The 23962-nt window shown below is 49.1% G+C and overlaps 1 protein-coding gene across 2 annotated transcripts; it reads left to right on the forward strand.

The window, feature by feature from the left end:
* The first annotated feature begins 1657 nt into the window (after nucleotides 1-1657).
* On the forward strand, nucleotides 1658-23962 carry LOC122376752 (trichohyalin-like). 2 transcript variants are annotated; one of them, XM_043356694.1, is made up of 5 exons: nucleotides 1665-1922; nucleotides 2136-3295; nucleotides 3554-4372; nucleotides 4565-4912; nucleotides 5090-5635. In XM_043356694.1, exons 1-4 carry the CDS (start codon nucleotides 1879-1881, stop codon nucleotides 4882-4884), a joined length of 2343 nt encoding a protein of 780 aa, XP_043212629.1. In that variant the 5' UTR covers nucleotides 1665-1878; the 3' UTR covers nucleotides 4885-4912; nucleotides 5090-5635. The 2 variants fall into 2 exon arrangements, with proteins under 2 accessions (XP_043212630.1, XP_043212629.1); XM_043356695.1 differs by lacking the exons at nucleotides 4565-4912; nucleotides 5090-5635 and adding an exon at nucleotides 23308-23962 and having other exon boundaries at nucleotides 1658-1922; nucleotides 3554-3699.

Below are 23962 nucleotides of genomic sequence, written 5' to 3' on the forward strand. Positions count from 1 at the left end.
TTACAGTGTACGGTGCAAGGCCGATACTGTAGAAACTTGCATTTTGTACCCTTGACCTGACCTTGACCTGACCTCTGACCTACTTAAGCAAAAAATTTGGGCTCTTAAGATCCGCCTTGTTGAGAGCTTTCGATTGCCGTTTTCCCCGTCTTTCTACGACCATCGGTTCGGAAGTTAGACAGGGGGGGCAGAATCTGCCCCCCCCCCCCAGCAGGGCGCGTATGGCTGAATAGCCCAGCGGGGCGCGGGTTAAACTTTGGACTCTAAATTCTGTCATAGAATCGGAATTGCGCGATCGGAGGGTAGAGGGCAGGGTCATCGCAACAAGCTTCGCTTAGCGGTGGCTCTGTCCTTGTGAATCCTTCCCATCAAAAGGTTCGGACTAAATATATATTAAAAAAAATAGCTAAAGTTGCAGCTGCAAGAGTGACGATACATATAAGCTACATTCAAAGTTTCATTGTAGTCTGGCTAATCGTTCCTAAGCTTCAGAAGCAGAACATACCCATGACTGAAACTCCACATTACTTCTGCTGTGGACTGTACTATTGAGCGCAGAATCCGCACTCATACCGGGACCGAAGCGGGGCAGGCCTGGGGTATCAGAGAGTGTACCGATTAGTGTGATGCGGAACCATATCCCATCTAGTCGGCTGCTGATCTCCCACGTACTAGTGACAACTCAGATCTCTCAGTACTACAACTTAGATCTATCAGTACTAGTGAAAACACAAGGACATGTGGATTTACATCAAAAGCGCTGCCACCGACTTCACCACTGCACTGCGTCAGTCGCTGCCACTGGACGGACACGGCCACAGAGCGTTCCCTCTTATCTGTGTTCCTGTCGGGGTCGGTATATATCTACAGCGGCGTCGGCCGGCCTCAGTCAGTCCGGGAGAGTCAGAGCAGCCGGCAGCCATGTCACGAGCTGACTTGTTCGGTGCTGGGAAGGCGGAGCGGAAGAGGAGGTTGGAACGGTGCTTTGACTGGAGAGTGAGGAAACTAGCGGACAAGTACGGGTCGTGTGCACATCTCATCCCCGACACTCTGCTGTTGACAGATGACATTCTAAACAACTACTCCACCAGGTGGCTGGCCTACTGTACCGTAGCTGAGGTAAGCCACACTGTCACCGGGCTGGTAGATTATCCACTCATGGCAGCCCTGCAGGATATCAGTGACGCCGCCGCCACCCGCTGTCGGCACTGCCAACCCAACCAGCCCCTCAGAGTAGCCTCCATCAATCCATCAGGCAGCAGTGACGAGGGGCTGACGGACGGGTTAGTGGGCGTTGGTGGAACGTCAGATTTTGATCTGATGTTCGAGTTCGACGCATCTTTCCAATGGGCGGCACTCGGAAAGAGAGAGGAGCCGGACTTTATTACGCCACAGTCTGCACCGCAGCTGTGGGCTCGACCGACCAGAAACCCAGGCTTTGTGACGCTGCACTGGGTCAAGACGACTAAATGCAGTCATGATAAGCCGCTGGAGGCCTTGCCGGCCGAATCCATCCGCCAGCTAATGCTGAATGTCCGTAAGGTTATGGGAGGCAAGATCCATACAGCCGGACCCGCTGTTAATGTCAAGACATCAAATGATACTACTGCTGGTGGCATCGACTTCGTGCCCTGTATTCTTGTGCGCGGGTGGTGGCCGGCTGAAGACCAGCCCGACGGCTGTCACCTGGAGGTGGACTTCCCGCCAGCATTGGCGAGGGCTGACATCCGACGATTCGGAGTACACCTTGTCCCGACCGGCCGGTCCGGCAGCGACACCGAGTTTATCGAGTTTCGGATTTCCTTCTCACGGGCGGAGGTGATCGCGGTTCGATACCTCGCTCCAGTCATACGAGCGGCTATTGTAGCAGTAAAATCCATGAAAAATACTTTCAAAAAGAACGAGGTCATGAGCGACGATGTATAGTCGACTACAGAATGACGTTCCACTCATCAGAAGCTATCAGTTGACCGGAGCGCTAAGTTGTGCCATTTATCACACAATTAGGCGTTTCGATTGTGAGCATTGGGACAAAGCTATAATTTGTGAACTCAGCCCGTGTGATGCGGCACAGCTTACCACTCCAGGCGAATAATTGCCTGTGAAAAGGGGAACATCATTCTGTAGTCGACTATACCGCTGAAGTCATACTTTATAAAAACGGCCGGGCTGTGGCTGGCTCAAACCACGCCAGCTTCAATGTGGAAAGGCGTCACCGACGGTGTCAACAAAATACTTGACTGGCTGGAGGACAAATTGAACGCCGGGAAAATTCCGTGTTTTTTCGATCATAACATCGATGTGGCAGCTGAACTCAGCACCGTAGAGCGGCGGGCTATCATTGACACAGTACAGCTGATGAGGGATCATGTCACACGTCTTCTGATGGCAAGCTGTGTGCAGTCTGTGAATCATTGGGACGTGGATCTGCTGCTGGAGGGCGGGCTAGAGCCACTCACAGAGCGCCAGCTCGAGCCCCAGCTGCGGCTCCGACTCGGAAGGACGCTCGTCCGACAGGCGGTACTTGACGGTGTCGGTGTCCGCCACACAGCCCCGTGCTGGGAGTGCTGGTGGAAGGAGAACATCCCTCGGCTGGTCCGTACAGCCCCACTTCTACTACAATGGTGGCATTACACCATATCACGAACATACCGGCAGCAATGTTACCTGTTCATGGCATGGATGGTGGTCGACTCATCAGACATGCAGGGAGGAAGGCCGATGACGTCACAGGTCAATGACATCGTCACGCTGGACGTTGGCCCCCTGATACAACTCCTCACCAGATCTGACCTGGATCTCCTGCTGGGTGACCCGGACAAGGTGGCCACCTGGTGCAGTAAGCAGCTGCGGCGGCCGCTTGAGGAACGGCCGGCCGGACTCACCGCCGAGCTGGACACGCCGCGGGGCCGTGCCGATCTGCTGCTGCGGCCCGAGCTGCTGCTGCAGGCTGTGCGAGTGAACGCGCCGGATAAAATGGACTGGTGGCGGGGTATAGACCGGGCAAGGGGGTACAGGTGGATGAAAAACTACCGACCAATGCGTACATATCAGGAGATTCGGGAGAAGTTGGAACGGCACATCAACATTAACCTGCATGAGTGGCTTCACGACGATCTACCAGAGATGGACGCCGCGTCTGTGGACGCCACGGCCGGCCTCTGGCGCCGCCGGCTGCAGCAGCTGCTGTCCGGTGACCGGCTGCGGACGATGTACAACGCTATCACCGGCTGGTGGCCGGACCGGTGGGAGATGACGTCGCACTACCTGGCGGTGCTCGAGGCCGACTCAGAGGGTAAGAAGAAAGTGACGCCAACCAATGCTAAAATCCTTCGTATCATTTGCTTCCAAGTTCCAGTGTCATTCCAGAAACGACTGAGAAATACCTACTATCGCAATGGATTAAAATCGATATGCGTCCAATGTTGTGATCTTCCCGAGACGAGATCCTGTCTGATCATTCTATCATTGAGTGTTGGTTGTTTAATGCTAAGCAGTTCGTCTGTTGAACGCCCACGCAGCTGATATTTTCTACCTAATTGGTATGTTTCAGATTCGGAGCAGGATGACGACGACGGTCAGGCCGGTGGCGAGGAGCGGCGCAGCGCAGACGAGGACCAGACATCAGGGGGTCTGCCCAGCCCTCAGCGAGAGAAATGGCAGCAGCTGGAGCGACAGCACCAGCAGCTGTGGCAGCAGGTGGAGCGGCGGGGTCACGGGGAAAGGAGGAGTCTGAACCAGCAGCATGATGAGGAGCGCCGGCGTCTGGAACGGATTCATGACAGGAAGTGGCGGAGCATGGAAATGCGGCACCATGACGAGCGGAAAACGCTCCATCAGCGGCACGAGAGTGTTAACAGGTGCGTGAAGCTACAGTATCAGGGACAGGCGAAGCAAGAGAGACGTCAGAGGCAGTTGGAGCTGCTGGACCGGAGAAACCGAAGGCAGTTAGCAGTACTGGAGTGGCAGCACCAAATAGAGTGGGGAGACCTGGAGCAGAAGGTCCAAACGCAGTGGAACAAACTGAAACAGAAACACCTCAGGGAGTCACAAGAGCTGGAGGAGAGATACCCGAACATGCAGTCCGGGGAGGAGCTGGATCAGCTCATGGAGGAGTGCAGCAGGAGGCGTCGGCAGCTGCGGAAGGAGCTGGAGAAGGAGCTGGAGAAGGAGCTGGAGAAGGAGCTGGAGAAGGAGAAGGAGAAGGAGCTGGAGAAGGAGCTGGAGAAGGAGAAGGAGAAGGAGCTGGAGAAGGAGAAGGAAAAGGTACTGGAGAAGGAGAAGAAGCTTGGGAAGAAGGAGAAGGAAAGCAGGAGGGTGCAGGAGAAGAACCTCATAGTCAAGAAGGAGGAGGATAAGTCAGTTGAGCGTGGTAAGGTTTACTTTTATTAACATTGCTTGTCAACCATTTTGCATCTAGATCATGTGCACAGTCACGTACTTTACATATTTTATGTTGATTTTATATCCGGAGACTATTTGAAAATGAATAGAAACACCCTACAACTCTTTCGTTCAGAATCTGTATACTCGTAAGTATTGACTATTGTCCTTCTGATTTCAGACAAGCAAAAGCGACTACGACAACAACAGCAACAACAAAAACGAGAACAAGAACAACAACAACAACAACAACAACAGCAACAACGACGACGACGACGTCAACAACAACAACATGAACCAGAACCACGACAGCAGGAGCAGCAGCCGAGCCGGCGCTGTCAACACCTGCGGAACCTGATAGAGGTGACGCGAAGACACCGCCAGCAGCTCATCCAGCTCCAGGAGCGGCACAACCAGGAGCTGGAGGAGCAGAGGAGACGTCACCGGCATGAGCGGAAGGATCTGGAGCGGCGCCTCAGCCGCCGGCGGCACGGCCAGTAGCGGCGCCACCCACAGTGACCGGCGTGAGGTAATTTCTTAGTGGAAAATTATTCCAGTATTCTACGTTTTCATTACATAATAGGTAAGGAGAAAATACTGTAAGTAAATATGTACTAATAATTACGTGTATTGTATTTTTCATATTGTTTCGGTCGTCTAAGGCCTCATATTTGATTTATACAAGCCTGTTCTGTTTGTGTTTCAGGATACCAGCGGAATCATGGTTACAAACTCAGGGAGGCGCCACTACGGAGAACAAGTCGAGAGCGAGATATTTGTAGCATCAGAAATGGTGGAAATATGTCGCTAGTGTAGATGCTGACATTGATAAAACGAGACCAGTTGCGTTTTTATTAACGCTTATAACGTTAGTGTTCATGTGATGGCGATGTTAGCAATGCGTATAGCGTTTGTATAGTAATGGATGATATAAGCTATGTGTTGTTTTTACGACTGCAAAATGTAGTTTTAATGTCTAATGCTATACATAGATGGTGACATTGATGTTGGCTCTCCGAGCACCTTATGTTGGTTATGGGCTGTTTTCCATGACACATGTATTGTGCAGTGTCGTGAAGCTCTGTAAATACTATACAAACAGCCGTCCCCATCCCCATCTTTCGATGACCGGACATAAGGCCAGTTGTCGATGTGGTGATGGGAATCTGTGTAACGAACCGTTACATCGAAGCCATTGAATATGTTGGCTACTGGAAGCATTGTACATAGTATCAGAACGAAATACGAGTAACCTATACAAAAGCGACGAGACAGCGGGCTCCACCGATAGCGCTGCTCCGAACCACCGCGTCCAACACAGGAAGAGTGACGGCACCACAGCCGCAGCTGGCCAGGAAGGACGTCAGATAGGCGGGATGGCACCGCCGTCTCCACTAGCCGCAGGCAGGATGGTGCGGTTGGCGTGATGTCGGTCCGAGGGGGGGGGGGGGGGTGACATCATGTCAGTCTGGAAAACACTGCGTAAAATAGATCAGACGCGACTTGCTCGGTTGAGGTCGCATGATCATGACAGCCTGTGGCTTTTTGGTCAGGTTAGTGAAATTTGAGAATGTGAAACAGATCTTCGGTACATGTACATACACATTACACATTGCTAGTTGCAAATGCAATCGTCAAAACTATTTCACTACTTTCATGACCTTCAGTGACCTAAGGGTCAGCAGTGACTTCACCCCGGCCGCCAGCTGACCGTGGCTGCAGCGGTCCTCGCCTCCATGACCATTGCCTCAGACATACGAGAGGATTGATAAAGTTTGTGCCGAGTGTCCCAATAGGTACAGCCCACCGCTAAAGTAATGTAGGGTTTTACCAATCTCAACGGTTGGCTTTGACTGGCGATTGTTTAATGCGGAGTGAGCGAAAAGAAGATGTCAATAGCTAAAGTTGCAACTTGCAGCTGCAAGGGTGGCGATACATATAAGCTACATTTAACCCTGCCCCATGTAGGGGGGGGGTTGGTGCAACCCCCCCCCCTGAGGCTTTTCGGAAATAGTGCAAAAACGGCGGCGCGCAGCGCCGCCAAATTTTGGGTACCTTATGGGGCAAACCTTGCGCATCTTTTGATAAAAAAATTTTGACCGGGTCATGTCAGGTCACGGAGTTATGACGTCACAAAGGGAACAGCCTCCGGCCAGATTTTCACAAACTGAGTGCCAACGCCCGAGGTTTCCTGCCGGTGGTACGGACATCGGTTGATGGATCGTGATGAAACTTCCCATGCATGTTGGGGCAAGTATTGGCTATCATATGGTATAAGAAACTTGACCGGGTCCGGTCAGGTCACGGAGCTATGACGTCACAAGAGGAACAGCGTCCGGTACTATTTTTGAAAAGCGCCCGAACCACTATTTTGCTAATTCTTGTCACCTCAATGGGAATATGCAGCAATATTAGCTTCTATAGGGAGCAAATGGACCTCCCAAATCCAAAAATACAATCAGATTTCAAAACTTTAAATTTTGATTTTTCGAATTTCTGCCGCCGACTGTGACCTTGCCGACTTCTGGCGCTCCCAACGCGCCATTTTTAGAGCTAGGGAAACGAAATACATACCAAACGATAGATAATTGATCAAGGAACACGATAGTGAAGGTTTCAAGTCGATATCTCCCACCGTTTTGCCGCAATCGCCGCGGAAAGTTGAAAAATTCTATTTTTCCGAAAATTTGACCTTTGACCGGTCAAAAGTAGGTCAAATGTTGACCTAGGACCAAAAAATATACCACCAATCGCGAGATCTCGGCGAGAGCAATCCGTTGGTCTTTTCTGCTAAGCTCTACGACGCTCCGTTTTCAAACGCCAAGGGGGGGTCGCACCAACCCCCCCCCCTGCATGGGCGAAGGTGGCAGATCGCCGTTTACGGGCGAGGGTTAACACGCGCAGTGGAAGGGGGGGGGGGGGCGAATTTCGCCCACCCCTCCTGTTTTTCGCTAATAACTCGCGCCGCAAACGTGATATCAAAGTGAAATTTTGGCTACCTGTCCAGAATTGAACTGCGGATCTTCTCGTGCAAGAAATAAGAAAATCGGTTCACAACTTTTCTAGTAATGGCGGTGTAAAGTCAAACATCCTGCCGCCGCGGCGGCGCGGCGGCGCGGCAGCCGGCGCTGGCCGTTACGCGCCGCCTGAATTGTAGACTGTGCCGGGGCGGGACGGTTCCGTCTTTACATCGCGCTGCCGCTCGTTACCGCCGATTATGTTCGATTCGCGTCAAACTTTGTGAGAAGACTAAGAAATGTACAGGCAATCTTATGGTGAAAGAATTTTGAAAATCCGCCGGTAAAAATTTAAATTACGAGCGTGTAAACACAAAATTGTGATTGCCGCTTTTCCCGCGTCGGCCGATCCCGCCTCAGGCGGCGACATCTTACTCTTAGAAGGCTTCTAACTGTCATATTTATTGTTGGATTAACTTGAAATTCACCATACACACTCAGAAATGTATGTTCTTTCGTATAAAGAAAGAAAAAGGAAAATCGGCCGGTAACTTTTTGAGTTACCGGCGTGTAAACGCAAAAAGTCGCTCATATGGCAGATTTGACCACATTTGACCTCATTTGACCTGGAAGATATTGACCTAGGGTCATGAAATTCACACACAACAGAGTTCCCCAGTGCCCCCACCTACCCTCCAAATTTCGTCTCTCTAGCTTCAGTGGGAGCTGAGATCTTAGGGGGGGGGGGGCGACATTCGCCCCCTCCCCCCCCCTTCCACTGGGCGTAGTACTCGCAACCCTTCCACTGCGCGTGTTAAAGTTTCATTGTAGTCTGGCTAATCGTTCCTAAGCTTCAGAAGCAGAACATACCCATGACTGAAACTCCACATTACTTTTGCTGTGGACTGTACTATTGAGCGCAGAATCCGCACTCATACCGGGACCGAAGCGGGGCAGGCCTGGGGTATCAGAGAGTGTACCGATTAGTACACTAAGAAAAAAAATATTCCCCAGGGGTGTTTTACGGGTGTCAGACACCATTGGAGGTGTCATCGAACACCCAGATTGGTGTTGAAAAATGTTGTTTAGGGAATCATTAACCCGCGCACCGACGGGGGTCTGCGCCAACTTCGCACCGACGGGGGGGGGGCGGATGACCGCCCCCCCCCCTGAGATCTCGAGAATGAAGCAAGATGGCGACAAGCGGTAAACGGCATCGGATACGCACGGACAAGGTCTACAATTTTTACTAAGGTCATTTTCAGGTCAGGTCAAAGATGACGTCACAGGGGTCAAACAAGTCAAAATGGCGGCGCTAGGTTTTGGGAGAGTTTTCTCGAATAACTTTCGAACTAGTCAATATAGGAACAAACTAAGGGCATCATCGTGATCCTCTCGTCAATCCGCATCGAATGATATATATGTTGACCTCGAAAGGTCAAGGTCAAAGGTTGACCTCAGGTCACGTGACCTCGAGATCATCATGTATATCATTCGATGCGCCTTGACGAGCTGAACACAATGAGACCATCCGCGCGGCTGTATCTTGTTCCTGTACGGAGTTATTGTCAAAAAAAAGGCTGGTGACCTTTGATGACGTCACATGACCTTACAGCTGCCCAACAGCAAAACAGACCTCAAGGTAGTGAAGGTTGATCGTATATGAAGTCATGTATGGTATATGGGGCCATTACGACCCGTTTTAGTGGTAAAAACAGGGAGTTGATTTTTCCCCCATTGACTTATAATGGGGAGGTCGCGAAATTGACCTGACCTTAGGTCACCGACATCAAAATTCCGAGATATACAAATTGTAGCTACTAATGACCTAATAACATCCTGCGACTTTCAAAGGCCTCCGACATCTACTGTAGCTCTGGCACGGTGACAAAGTTGCAAAAAAGTGACTTGAGGTTGGGTCATTCAAAGTGACCTGGTGACCTGACCTTAAAAGTTAGGAGGTTTAAACTTGCACACCATGTGTAAAATTGATGAGGAAATAGTCGTACCAAATTTCGCGGCGCTACGCGCCGCGGTTTTTCCGCTATCCGCGAAAAACCTCAGGGGGGGGGGCGGATATCCGCCCCCCCGTCGGTGCGCGGGTTAAGGTGTACAACACCACGATGACACCCTTTCAAGCGTTCGTTCGCATGCGAGCGTTTAGATATACCTTAATGGGATTCAGCATGACACCTTAATAGGTGTCCGACACCCACACCCATCCGGGTATCAAACACTCCAAGGTGTCAAACACCCTAAAAGGTGTCAAAAATGTTCTTTTAAAAGCATCCGACACTCTTATGATGCCTTCACAGGTGTTGTCATTTATTCAAGCGGAATGTTAAAAGTGTCCGACACTGCTAGAGGTGTCACATTGACACTTGCAAAAGGATCTGACACCAAAAACAGCGTAAAAAATGAGGAAAAATATTTCCATGGGGTGTCTCACGGGTGTCGGACATCATTGCAGTGTCATATATAACGCCCAGATTGGTGTCAAAAATGTTGTTTTGGGAATCATGGAGGTGTACAACACCACGGTGACAACCTTCAAGTGCAACGCGCTTTTAAACACACCATAATGGGATTCAGAAAGACACATTAATAGGTGTCCTACACCAACATCCATTCGGGTGTCAAACACCCTAAACCATCAATACTTCAAAGGGTGTAAAAAAATGTTCCTTAAAAAGGATCTGATACCCCTGTGATACCTTCACGTGTGTTGTCATTTACTGAGGAACATTCCAGCATGAGTCATGAAATGTTTGAAAGCTGTCGTGTATTCGAACTCAAATCATCACAGAAATTGTTCTGACGTCACTTGTGTTAGGAACCAAGGATGCAGTGTCTAACGGATTTTCAGTGACTCGAACTCCCGCTCTGTCTTCAAAAATGGACTCCTATTTCGGCCAGAACTGCCAACTCCATCAGACTCCGACTCTGACTCCGTAGCACTGCTAGAAACCACAGCAGGTCCAGTGGTTTGAATCATTACCCAATCAGCAAGCTGCATTGTGTGACGTCATTTGTGTGCTGGCTACGGCGTCAACCATGCGAAGATTAAAAAGCGCCACCTTGCAGGAAAACCGTTAGATTTCAGTTGGCGGCGGCGTGGCCACGTGGTGCGTGTGCAGTGTGAGTGATGGCAGGGCTTTTTTGAATTTATGTGGATATAGTGGCGCCGAACGTTGTTCGCAGTGTACTTCTTCAAGTGATTGTGCGTTAATCATAATGTTTAGCTTTTATTTGTAGCTTGTTCCGTGTTTATTCAAATGACGAGGCGGGCGGCAAGGGCGCACACAAGGGGGGCACACGGGCCCGTGCCCCCCCCCCATTCGAGTTGGGGGGCCCAGCTCGAAGGAATAGGGACCCATTTGAGGCGGCCGAAGGTCGCCTCAAATGGGCCTCTAACTAATCCGTAGACCACCGAAGACCGTGTACAAAGGGCCCTCAAATGGCCTTAAAGGGCCCTCAGATGGTCTCAAAAGGCCATCAGATGGCCTCGAAGGGCCTTCAGATGACCTCAAAGGGTCCTCAGTTAGCGTCATAGGGCCCTCATCTGGTGTCAAAGGGCCCTTAGATGTTGTCAAAGGGCCATCAGATGGTCTCGAAGGGCCCCAGATGGCCTTAAGGGCCCTCAGATGACCTCAAAGGGCTCTCAGATGGCCTTAAAGGGCCCTCAGATGGCCTCAAAGGGCCCTTAGCTAACGTCAAACGCCAGCTGGTGGCAGATGGCCCTCAGCTGGCGCCAAATGGCCATCAGAAGGCCTCAAACGGTCCTCAGCTGGAGTCCAGCGGTCCTCAGTTGGCGTCAAGCGGCCCTCAAAAAGCCTCAAGGGGCCCTTAGAAAGCCCCAAGGGGCCCTCAGAAGGCCTTAAAGAGCGTCAAAGGGTCTTGAGCTAGCGTCAGAGGGCCCCCAGCTGATGTCAGAGGGCCCTGAGCTAGCGTCAAACTTAAAGGGCCCTTAGCTGGTGTCAGAGGGCCCCAGTTGGTGTCAGAGGGTCATCCATTGGCGTCTAATGGCCATCAGAAGGCCCAAAAACGATCCTCAGCTGGCGTCCAACGGTCCTCAGCTGACGTCAAGAGGCCCTCAAAAGGCCTCAAAGACCCCTCGACTGCTCAAAGGGTCCTTAGAAGGCCTCAATGGGAACTCAAGAGACGTTAAACGGCCAAAGGCTTGAAAGGGCCCTCTGCTGATGGCAAAGGGCTCGCACCTGAGTCAATAAGAGCCTTGTCAAAAACGGACCTGAGAAACCTTGCCGCCCCTGGTTATCTGCGGGACTCCTACAGTTACCTGAGTGGCCCCCGTTTACTGAGGGGCCCTGGTTATTGATGGGGTCCCTGATTACTTGAGGCCATCTGAGGGCCCTTTAAGGCCATCTGAGAGCCCTTTGAGGTCATCTGAGGGACCCTTAACCCTCGCCGGACCTATTGGTTTTCTACATACGCGCCGGCCGAGGGGGGGGGGGGCGGGTACGACCCCCCTCGCCGTTTCGCCCCTGGTGGAGCTAGCGCGTCGCGGAAAAAACGAGCGTATGCGCCGTTTCAAGACGCAGAGATTGATACCCGATTTTAAGGTCCTAGGTCAACCGGTGACCTCTGAGGTCAGGTCAAGTGCCCCAAGGTACGGTTTCGTTTTTGGTGAATAACTTCGCGAAAAACGGCCGCAGAGCCGCGATTTTGCCAGCATCGTGTTCGTCTCGCTCAGGCGCGTCGAATGATATACTTTTTGTTTGGGTGAGGTCAACTTAGGGCGTTGACCTCGGGTCACGGTCAGGTCAGCGCCCCCAGGTCACGAAATCGGTCAAATAAGGTCATGTCGCATATCATTTGATTCGCCAGGTCTTCCTGAGTGCATTGGTGGCTTTCCCGACTCGCTAGCTCAATTTGATCGGGAGTTATTGACGAAAACCTTATATGACCCTAATGACGTCATAAATGACGTCACGCAATGTCAACATTGCAAAAGTGACGCATGGAACCTTGCAAGGAGTGCCTGAAATCATGATTATGTGTGCTTTAGATAGTTGGAGATCGTTCCCGGCGCCAGAATAGCAGTTTTCATTTTTCCCCATTGACTTATAATGGTGAGGTCGTGAAAATGACCTGACCTAATATGACCTTTAGGAAAAATCCGAGATATACAAGTTGTGAGACTCCTAATGGATACTAGATCCTGCAAGTTTCATTTCCTTGTGACACCTCCTCTGGCAGTGAGGGCGTTGCGAAGTTGCGACATCTGAAGACCGTGCAGAGGTTCACTTATGACGTCATAGGTCAGTGACCTGACCTGACTCGAAAATGCGGTTGGTGTCAGAAGATCCGGCTTGAATCAAAGGTCAGGTATGCCAAGTTTCAGCTCTCTATCGCCAGCGTGTTCGGAGCTATCGCGAAAAAACCCTATGGGGGGGGGCGGCACCCGCCCCCCCCTCGGCCGGCGAGGGTTAAGGCCTGGTTACCAGAGGGGCCCATGGTCACCTGGTGGGCCCCTGATCAATTGAAAACCCCTGGTCATCTGAAACGCCCCTGATTACCTAAAGGGTCCCTGATCACTTGGATTCAGTGACATAGCAAGGGAGCGAGGGGGTACGTGCCCGTTCTCGGGTTTAGGGTTTCTTCGAAACCGAGGGGCCCTGTGGCGCCAGTTGATAGCAGAGAGTTCGCGCTGGCCGCACTTCAACTCGGAAGGACACCACAGGGCTTGTGGGGGCACGTTATTGGCTCCTATGTAGCTACAATTATCTTCATAAAGGCCCAATGCCGGTTTCTGAGAGACCTCGCCGGCCGCTCAGGGCCCTTGTAACGGCCAACGAGGGATTGGCTGCTATGGCTCCACATCCGTCTGTGATAGACACACGACCCACACCAGTGTCTCTAAAGGCACCCACAACGGCAACTGCGAGGCCCTTCGCGACACCGGCGCCTCTGAGGGCCACGTACCAGTGACTCTGAGGGCCTCTTACTAGCCTCTGAGTGTCCTTGCCAGCCTATGAAGGGCCACTTTCCACTTGTAGGCCATTTTGCAGGGCCACACACATGCCAATGATGGCCCCACCAGTGTCTCTAAGCCCTAAGACACCGCAACGGCGCCTGTGAGGACCCAACACCAGCGCATCTGACGGCCTTTCACTGGCACCTCTGAGCGCGCCACACACCGGTGACTCTGAGGAGCTCGCTCGCTTCGCTCGCTCGTACAATACGAGTACCATGTACATTAGGCATTAGCATTAGTGTACATTAGGCACACTCCTCGGGCATAAATGATACTTTTACTTGCCAATTTTCCACATTTTCTCATGCAAAGACCGTTTTAACCCGCGACCGCCTGGGGGGGGGGGGGTCGGATCCGACCCCCCCCCCCTCAGTTTTTCTTGAATAACTCATGAACCGCTTACGCTATCAACTTGAAACTTGGCATACCTTCTCCCCTATCAATTTGACGTCTCCTGTGTAATTTTTAAGAATTTTTTTTTCCAATTTTTTTTTTAAGATATATCGATTTTAGTGATGTAACTACATGGCGTTTTCAGTCAAAAAGTGGTAAATGTTTAAAAAATCGCCAAAAATCAAGGTTTAAAGCAAATTGCAAATTAGGGACATGAATAGACGCAGCTCAACGAGTTCTTTAAAATGGTTATCTCGGATTTCACATAAAATGCGTTTTTCACCCCTAAAAATTCAAAAACTATATTTTTTGGAAAACAGCTAATAAAATCCAAAATTTTGAGAATTTTCAAAAAAAAAACGGAATATATGTTATAGAGCTCTATTAGAACCTTAGATGCCCCAAATTTCAACTTTCTATCTTGATTTTTGACCCCCAAATTGTAAAAAATAGCTCCAACATGCATAGGGCATGGTGACGTCATAAGCATTTTCGTGAATTAGAGGCACTTCTGAACATCGCATGTGAAAACAAATGGCACCACTAGATTCCTGGGACAAAGCTCGTCAAGAAAAGTGCATTTTTATGTCAAAAATAAAAAGTTGAAAAATTGACTTTTTTTCTTAGCTTTCGTTTAGTTATGTATGGTATAAACGATTTTTTATGCTTTCAATGCACACTTATCACCAGCACAGTGACTTGGGGTCACATATAACCATTACCATCAGATTCGGCGTGAAAAATAAGCCATAAAACATGTGTCGCACGCCCATGTAGCAGAAAGTGAGAACCGTGACCTTTCGTGACCTGACCTGACCTTGACCCGTACTTAGTATGACCCCTATACGCACATGGTACCTACCTTCACTAGGTCTTTGAGGTCATTTTTGGTGAGTTTCGAGCAGCAGCTATCGATTCCGCTGTCCGTAAGCCTAATCATGCAAAACCCCAGAATTTGACCTTTGACCTAATCTTGACCCGAAAGTTGACCTCAATCTTAAAATCTTAAGAGTGCTTTGGGAAGGTCTCGTAGAGACCTTTCGAACGCCGCCTCGCGGGGCTCGATACGACCATTGGTTCTCGAGATAACAGGGGGGGGGTCGGATCCGGCCCCCCCCCCCCAGGCTGTCGTGGGTACGGAAATAGCCCAGGCGGTGCCGGGTTAACACGCGCACTGCAGGGGGGGTTGTTTTCAACCCCCCCCCTGTGGTTTTTCGCAAATCGCGAGAAAACGGCGGCGCGTAGCGCCGCCAAATTTTGCATACCTGTTCTCCCAACTTTTGCACACCTTGAGTAAAAATTTTGACCCCAGGTGACCTATGGTCAGGTCACCAGGTCAGGTCAAGTGACCCTACCTCGAAACGTAAATTTCGAAGTTTGCAATCCCACCAAGCCCACAGTTGTTGAGATATGATCTTGAAACCCACAGGAAATAGTAAAGTCATCACGAGCTACAACCTGTATATCTCGGAATTTTTATATCGATGACCTAAGGTCAGGTCATTTTTGCGACCGGCCCATTATAAGTCAATGGGAGAAATTTCAACTTACTCTGAATGCCATCCTATGACTTCAATACGCTCAGGATCATAGTATTACAGGTCCCTGTTGGTGATTTCACCGAAACATATCACTTATGACCTTTGGAAGGTGATCTCCAGGTCATCTTAGGTCACCTGAGGTCACCAGCGGTTTTTCTTCAATAACTTGAGATTGAATAGAGATAGAGACTCCGTTCGACGTTTATCGTGTTTTTCTAGTCAATGTGGATCGAATGATATGCAACATGACCTATTTCGGTCAGGTCATGACCTTGACCTGAGGTCAAATTTTCAACTTGACCTTTCGAGGTCATATTATATATCATTCGATGCGCCTTGACGAGCTAAGAACGATGGCGTTCGAATCGATTCTCTGTATTGTGTGCAAGACAAGTTATTCAAGAAAAACTACCGCGAAATTCCTGTTGTGAAAATCGTAACATTTTGTCTTCGGTGACCTCTGGTGACCTCGTTTTTGACCTGACCCAAAAATGATCTTTGTATTTCTTGTAGATCTCATCTCAACCTATCCAACGCCGTTTACCGCTTGTCGCTACGTCGCGCCGTTTTCGAGATCTCAAGGGGGGTTGTTTTCAACCCCCCCCCCCCTGCAGTTCGTGTTCGGCTCAGAGTTCAGACCCGCTGCAGTGCGCGTGTTAAAGGTCAAGGTCAAGGTCATGCTCAAAATTGACCTCAAACTTCGCATTTTTTCGTGCATCTAGCGTGCTAACTTCCAAGATGTTTTGAAATGTTTTGAGGCTTATCAGGTCCCTGTTCCTACACATCCGGGCCAAACAGTGACCGGCCCCTGCTTCCAGCCACCCGGGGCCGGTCGGCCGGCAGGCAGTTAATAGTCGCTGCCCGGGGCTGATTTCTGAGGGACTTGCATAAATGTTTATTAATGGAATGTTTTACGTAATAAATTAGATGATTAGGTATACGTACCGGCTCTGAGTCGCATTTGAGAAAAAAAACATGCTAGCGTAAAAATATAAATGTTTTGAAAATTAAGCTGGTTCCGAAATAATTGTTTTACCATGCATTGACAAAAGCTCAAGCTTCAAACCAACCGAAATATAACCCCGTGGGCCGTATTTTTTTTTTTTGGGGGGGGCCCTTCGGCATGGGGGGCCCAGTTCGAAGGTCGTGCCCCCCCCCATTAAAAAATCATGTGTGCGCGCCTGGGGGCGGTACTCGTTGAAATTTGAAGTCTGGAGTGAGGATGACAAGACAGCATTGCACCATGGAAACGAAAGCAAGTGAACTGCGGAATAACATCTGGTTGGAGATAATCGACGGTTAATTATCATTGTTGAAATGCGAGCAACTTCTCACGGTGAATGGACCCGATGTGTTTCGGTGAAGTTTTATTTGAGACAATTGTTAATAAAGCGTACGAAAGGCCATATTTACTTTAATGCGAAATATTACATTAAACTAAATGAAATTAAAGATAAGCTACCCGACGTTTCGCTTACATTTGCTTAGTCATGGGCGATCTAACACATTTCACAAATCATACATTTTTTGAATGCATTCGAAAAATATTACAAAGTATTAAACAGTTTATCAAAAAAACATCTCCCCGAAGGGAAATTCGGCGATCGATCGATAGAGTTTCTTCATGTCGTTTTCTTTTTAACTCGTTCTGCTATGCTCGTATGTAACTTGAAAAATCCTTGTGATACGTTCGTGACTTCTTCAGTTCGGATGTATGCCGCCTCAATCAGCCACCTCTCGGTTTTCTTTAGGTCGCTGTGTAGGGCTTCGGCACCATTCCAGTTCGGTAAATGTCCCTCTTTATCAGCGTGCATCACGATAGCCTTCGTCTCCCTATGGTTGCGTAAATCGTTCCTATGTTCCCGAATTCTAGTTTTAAGACCCCTCCCCGTTTCACCATAATACGCCTTATCACATTTGCTACACGGAATTTTGTATACTATGCTGTCTTCGTTTGATGTCTTGATTTTCTTTTTCTTTAGCATTTGTCCTATCTTCTTGCCCCCTGATGTGACCATCCTGATTTCTGGAGACAGTTGCTGACTGACACTGTCCACCTGTTTGCTGTGAGGAACAACGAGCATTGTTCTTGTTTCATCTTTCTTCTCTTCGTTTGTCTCATTCTCATCTTTCCGTCTATCTGCCCTCTTCTTTATCTCCCACGCTTTGCGTTTCAGGTCGATTATCAGGGCCTCTGGAAATTTTAGCTTTATGAAAGTTCTTGTGATATATTCCAGTTCATCCTTGATCGATCGATTCTCCAGTTCTCTATCGATCGATCGCCGAATTTCCCTTCGGGGAGATGTTTTTTTGATAAACTGTTTAATACTTTGTAATATTTTTCGAATGCATTCAAAAAATGTATGATTTGTGAAATGTGTTAGATCGCCCATGACTAAGCAAATATAAGCGAAACGTCGGGTAGCTTATCTTTAATTTCATTTAGTTTAATGTAATATTTCGCATTAAAGTAAATATGGCCTTTCGTACGCTTTATTAACAGTGTTTCGGTGAGTTTTCATTGGATTTCTCCATAAATATGGAGCCCATATTTTTTGTACTTCATAGTTTGTTGCTGTATACAAGATAGGAATGCCATGTATGTGTGCGATTTGCCTGTTTCATGTGGTGAACCAATAAGTGTAAGAGTGTGTCGACACCTTTTTTGGCATCCAATGGACACTCTCGTAACACCTTTATGGGCGTGTGCCAAAATGCGCCTCACTGGGGTATCATTCGGGTGTCAATAATGACACCGATAATAATATCTTACAGGGTGTCTTGACACCTTTTATGACACCCAATGGACACCCTCGTAATACCTTTAAGGGTGTGTACCAAACTGCACCTCGCTGGGGTGTCAGACGGGTGTCACTTTTGACACCAATACAGGTGTCGTTGGGAATCAAACACCGGGTGTCTGACACCCTTTTGGGTGTGCACCCAAAAGGGTGTCAGACACCTAAAGGGGTATCAGACACCCGGTGTTTGATTCCCAATGACACCGGTATTGGTGTCAAAAGTGACACCCGTCTGACACCCCAGCGAGGTGCAGTTTGGTACACACCCTTAAAGGTGTTCCAGGGGAATATTTTTTTTTCTCAGTGCATGATGCGGAACCATATCCCATCTAGTCGGCTGCTGATCTCCCAGGTACTAGTGACAACTCAGATCTCTCAGTACTACAACTTAGATCTCTCAGTACTAGTGACAACACAAGGACATGTGGATTTACATCAAACTATATCTCCAACAATAGCGCTGCCACCGACTTCATCACTGCATTGCGTCATCGCTGCCACTGGACGGAGACGGGTACAGAGCGTTCCGTCTTATCTGTGTTCCTGTCCGGGGTCGGTATATATCTACAGCGACGTCGGCCGGCCTCAGTCAGTCCGGGAGAGTCAGAGCAGCCGGCAGCCATGTCACGAGCTGACTTGTTCGGTGTGGGGAAGGCGGAGCGGACGAAGAGGCTGTATAGGGGCTTGGACTTGAAAGTGAGGAAGCTAGCGGACAAGCATGGATCGTGTGCACATCTCATCCCCGACACTCTGCTGTTGGCACTCGACATTCTGAACAACCACTCCACCAGGTGGCAGGCGTACTGTACCGAGGCTGAGGTAAGAGACACTGTCACCTGGCTGGTAGATTATCCACTCATGGCAGCCCTGCAGGATATCAATGACGCCGCCTCCGCCCGTTGTCGGCACTGCCAGTCCGACCAGCCCCTCAGAGTGACCTCCATCAATAGATCAGGCAGCAGTGCCGAGGGGCTGACGGACGGGATTGTCGGCCATGGTGGGACATCAGATTTTGATCTGATGTTCGAGTTCGACGCACCATTCCACTGGGCGGCGCTCGGAAGGAGAGAGGAGCCGGCCGTTATAAGTCCACAGTCTGCACCACAGCTGTGGGCTCAACCGACCAGAAACCCTGGCTTTGTGACTTTGCACTGGGTGAAGACGACTAAATGCTGTCATGATAAGCCGCTGGAAGCACTGCCGGCCGACTCCATCCGCCAGTTAATGGTGGAATTATGTCGGATTATAAAAGGCGGCAAAATCAGTACCGCTGGACCAGCTGTCAACGTCAAGAGATCAAATGATGTTACAGACGGTGGCACCGACTTTGTGCCTTGTATTCTTGTGGGTGGGTGGTGGCCAGGTGAAGACCAGCTCGACGGCTGTCACCTGGAGGTGGACTTCCCACCAGCAGCAGCCAGGGCTGACATCCGACGATTCGGAGTTCACCTAGTTCCGACCGGCCGGCGCGGCAGCGACACCGAGTTAATCGAGTTTCGGATTTCGTTCTCACGGGCGGAGGTGATCACGGTTCGACACCTCGCTCCAGTCATACGAGCGGCTATTGTGGCGGTAAAAGCCATGAAAAATACCTTGAAAAAGAATGAGGTAATAACCGACGATGTGCCTTTCAAGTCATACTTTATTAAAACGGCAGGACTCTGGCGAGCGCAAATCACGCCAGCTGTAATGTGGAAAGGCGTCACCGACGGTGTCAACAAAATACTTGACTGGCTGGAGGAAAAATTAAACGCCGGGAAGGTGCCTTGCTTTTTCGATCATAACATCGATGTGGCAGCTGAACTCAGCACCGAAGAGCGACGGGCTATCATCGATACCATACAGCTTATGAGGGAGCATGTCACGCTCCTTCTAATGGCAATCTGTGAGGATCAGTGGGACGTAGATCTGCTGCTGGATGACGGAATAGAGCCGCTCACAGAGCGCCAGCTGCGGCTCCGTCTGGGACGGACGCTAGTGCGACAGGCGGTACTTGAGGGTGTTGGTTACCGCTACACAGCTCCGTGCTGGGAGAGCTGGTGGTTTACATATTGTTTCGGCTATCCTTCTATCTGCTTCATCTTTACATACACGCAGAATTTTGGCCGTCATAGAAGTGTCACGAGGGTCTAAATCGGGATGACTTTGGATAATATGCTCTCCGAAAGGAGTATCATGTTCACCATTCATACCGTTCCTACAATATGTATCCGAGACGCTAGGCTAAAGATCAACGACAACTCAACATCATGGCATATTTTGTAAACATCGTCAGTGTTTTGTTTTTGGTGACTGATGATATCGTTCGTATGTCGCTGTCAAACCGTGCCTGGCTGGGTTGGGGGTGAGGAGGGCCGTGACTCACTTCACTTTTTGAAGTTTGAAGGCATTGAAGTGAAGTTTGCTCGCTTGCTTTATGAACCACCACAAGGGGGGAGGAGGGACAGAGGTGGGTGGGGGGGGGGGTCTCACTTAACTGTATAATGTGATAATGTGACAGGTTTTCTTTATGCTATCTTAGCATTGGATAGACGTTTCAAGGATATGTAACATAAAGCGGTGATATTTACTGATTAGCAGAATTGGAAGTATGATCGAAAATTGTCACGGATTGTCTGACTGTTCGGTATAATTATTCGTTGCTTGTGACATTAGTGAAGGATTTGAGACGAATTGTTCATTCTGTGTATTTTGGTGTGATCATTTTTACCTTGTAAGACCGACGAAGAGCAGTGCTCGAAATATATCAGTGTTATTCTTGTTAATTTTAAAATTAAAAAAAAAACTTTCGATTAAAACTTTGTACACTTACTTTGATGATAAGGTCATGTAATGAAACTGTATATCATGATTTTCCTCATAACGCTTAGTATAATCAAAAACATAAAAGTTGTATAATTACCTGGGCTATAACACTGTCATCTTCAATTTGTAAAACTATTGGGTTTTGACACCCAAAAATCAAAAAGTAATTGTTTTGATATATTAGCAAAACATCCTAAAAGTTTTTTTTTCGAATTTCAAAAAAGGCAATAAATATGATAGTCCCGACCGTCTTCTATCCACATACCAAATTTTAAATCGATATCTCTTTATTTGGACAAGTTATAGCGAAAAAAACGTTCCAAATTGATGACGTTAAATTTTCAAACTCAATTTTTATCAATTATGGTCCACGTAGCTTAACCCGCGCCCGGCTGGGGGTCCTGGATTTCCACGCCCTGCTGGGGGGGGGGGGTGTTTGAACACCCCCCCTTCTAACTCGGCTCCTGGGCCACGTAGCGATACGCGGAAGGCGGCGTTCGAAAGAGCGTCAAAAAGAATGAGGAAATCACTTCGGTCAATTTTTTGGTCAGGTCAAAGGTCAGGTCACCAGAGGTCATTGAAGGCAAAATTTCGCCGATTTCCAGGTCGAATGTCGACAATTTCCAAGAACCCATCGCATAACTCGGGAACCAATAGAGCTACAGCGCGGCAGAAAAGCGCATTCGATAGCCCTATTAACGCCCTTTCTGAGTAATTCTCTCAGATTTGACCTAACGTCAACGGTTTTGCCTGCAGGGGGCAAAAACTGCAAAAATAGCCGATTTTTTCGGAGACAGTTTTTCTGCAATAACTTTTGACCCAAGCCTTGTACGAGCTTACTTTTACCGGCATCGTGTTTATCTCGTCAAGACGCATCGAATGAACTATAACTTGACCTTGAAAGGTCAACTTGAAAATTTGACCTCAGGTCAAGGTCATGACCTGACCGGAAAGGGTCATGTTGCATATCAGTCGATCCGTATCGTCGAGCTGAACACATCTAAGGCATTTTCATCGCTCTAGCATGCCTCTATCAAAAGTTATTTGCGAAAAACTGTTAGATACCATTCGTGACCTAAGATGACCTCAGGGCATAAACAGGGGTCACGGACACCATTTCCATGTTCAGTGTGTCTAAACCACTTGTGATTCAGTGTTTGGGAGTAATTATAATGTCTTTCGTCCAAAAGAGACGCATTTCAATTTTCTCCCATTGACTTATAATGGGGAGGTCGCAAAATTGACCTGACCTTAGGTCATCGATATCAAAATTCTGAGATATACATTTTGTACATGCTATTGCTCTTAGCCATTGCTGAAAGTTTCAAAGCCATCGGTCACTCGGTGTAGCTATGACAGACATTGAAACTTTTTATGAGGTGGGGTCACTTCAAGTGACCTGGTGACCTGACCTTGAATGACCTTGGTCTGAAATTTTCACAACATGTGTAGAATTGATGTATGATAAGGTGTACCAAAAACGGCGGCGCTCCGCGCCGCCGTTTTTGAGATATTCGCGAAAAACCACAGGGGGGGGGTGTTCAAACACCCCCCCCCCCCCAGCAGGGCGCGGGTTAAAATAAAAACCACCATTAGACTCCCCGTGACAAGCTGCATCGAATCAATATCCATTTTATAGCAAAATATTAACTTTGAAATTTGACTATTACGTGACCTTCACCAGAAAGTAGTCTAAACCGTTCCTGATGGTCGTGCAACCAGCACCATTGAGTTGGAAATGAAAAAATTGAACATAAAGCATGCATCACACAGCCCTAGTTAAATTGGGTCCATGTGCTAACCCTCGGTGGCCTGACCTTTGCGTCCTGACCTCGTATCAGTGACCTCTATTGGCAACATATTCACAACATTCTCTAGGCAACTGACGCTCTATCGATGATTTTCGACAAAATGCGTTTTACTCGATGTTATAGCGCATTCACTAGAAGACCCGTGAGGCGTGAACGGTGAAACACTTTATCTTTGACCTAACCTGTGACGTCATCGGTGACACCGAGGTCGATGAAATTACATTTCCTTCGAAAGATTTGACAGGGCTATCGAAAGCTGTATGAACTTTGCGAATCCGTCCAGTAGTTTCGGAGATACGGCGGGGGGGGGCAAAAAATAGCCCCCTTCCCCCACTAGGTCGCTCTATAAACAGACCCCACCAGGGCGCGGGTTAATTGCTAAGTAGTTCGTCTGTTGAACGCCCATCCAGCTGATATTTTCTACCTATTTGGTATGTTTCAGAGTCGGAGCAGGATGACGACAACGGTCAGATCGGTGCCGAGAAGCGGCGCAGCGCAGACGAGGACCAGACATCAGAGGGTCTGCCCAGTCCTCAGCGAGAGAAATGGCAGCAGCTGGAGCGACAGCACCAGCAGCTGTGGCAGGAGCTGGAGCGACAGCACCAGCAGCTGTGGCAGCAGCTGGAGCGGCGGGGTCACGGGGAAAGGAGGAGTCTGAACCAGCAGCATGATGAGGAGCGTCAGCGTCTGGAGCGGCTTCATGATAGAAAGTGGCGGAGCATGGAAATGCGGCACCATGACGAGCGGAAAAGGCTCCATCAGGATCACAACAGTGACACCAGACGCGTGGAGCTTCAGTATCAGGGACAGGCGGAGCCGGAGAGACGCCGAGAGCATTTGGAGCTGCTGGACCGGGTGAACCGAAGGCAGTGTGCAGTGCTGGAGCGACAGCACCAAATAGAGTGGGAAGACCTGGAGCAGAAGGTCCAAACGCAGTGGAACAAACTGAAACAGATACACCTCAGGGAGTCACAGGAGCTGGAGGAGAAATACCCGAACATCCGGTCAGGGGAGGAGGTGGATCAGCTGATGGAGGAGTGCAGCAGGAGGCGTCGGCAGCTGCGGAAGGAGCTGGAGAAGGAGCTGGAGAAGGAGAAGGAGAAGGAAATCAGGAAGGTGCAGGAGAAGAACCTCAAAGTGGAGAAGGAGGAGAATAGGCCAGTTGAGCGTGGTAAGGTTTACTGTTAATAGCATTGCTTGTCAACAATTTTGCAGCTAAATCATGTGCTCAGTCACGTGCTTTACATATCTTTAGCCTTTCTCATAAACATCTATA

Source organism: Amphibalanus amphitrite, unplaced genomic scaffold (assembly GCF_019059575.1).
Source record: "Amphibalanus amphitrite isolate SeventyFive unplaced genomic scaffold, NRLGWU_Aamphi_draft 002275F_arrow, whole genome shotgun sequence".
Taxonomy (NCBI): domain Eukaryota; kingdom Metazoa; phylum Arthropoda; class Thecostraca; order Balanomorpha; family Balanidae; genus Amphibalanus; species Amphibalanus amphitrite.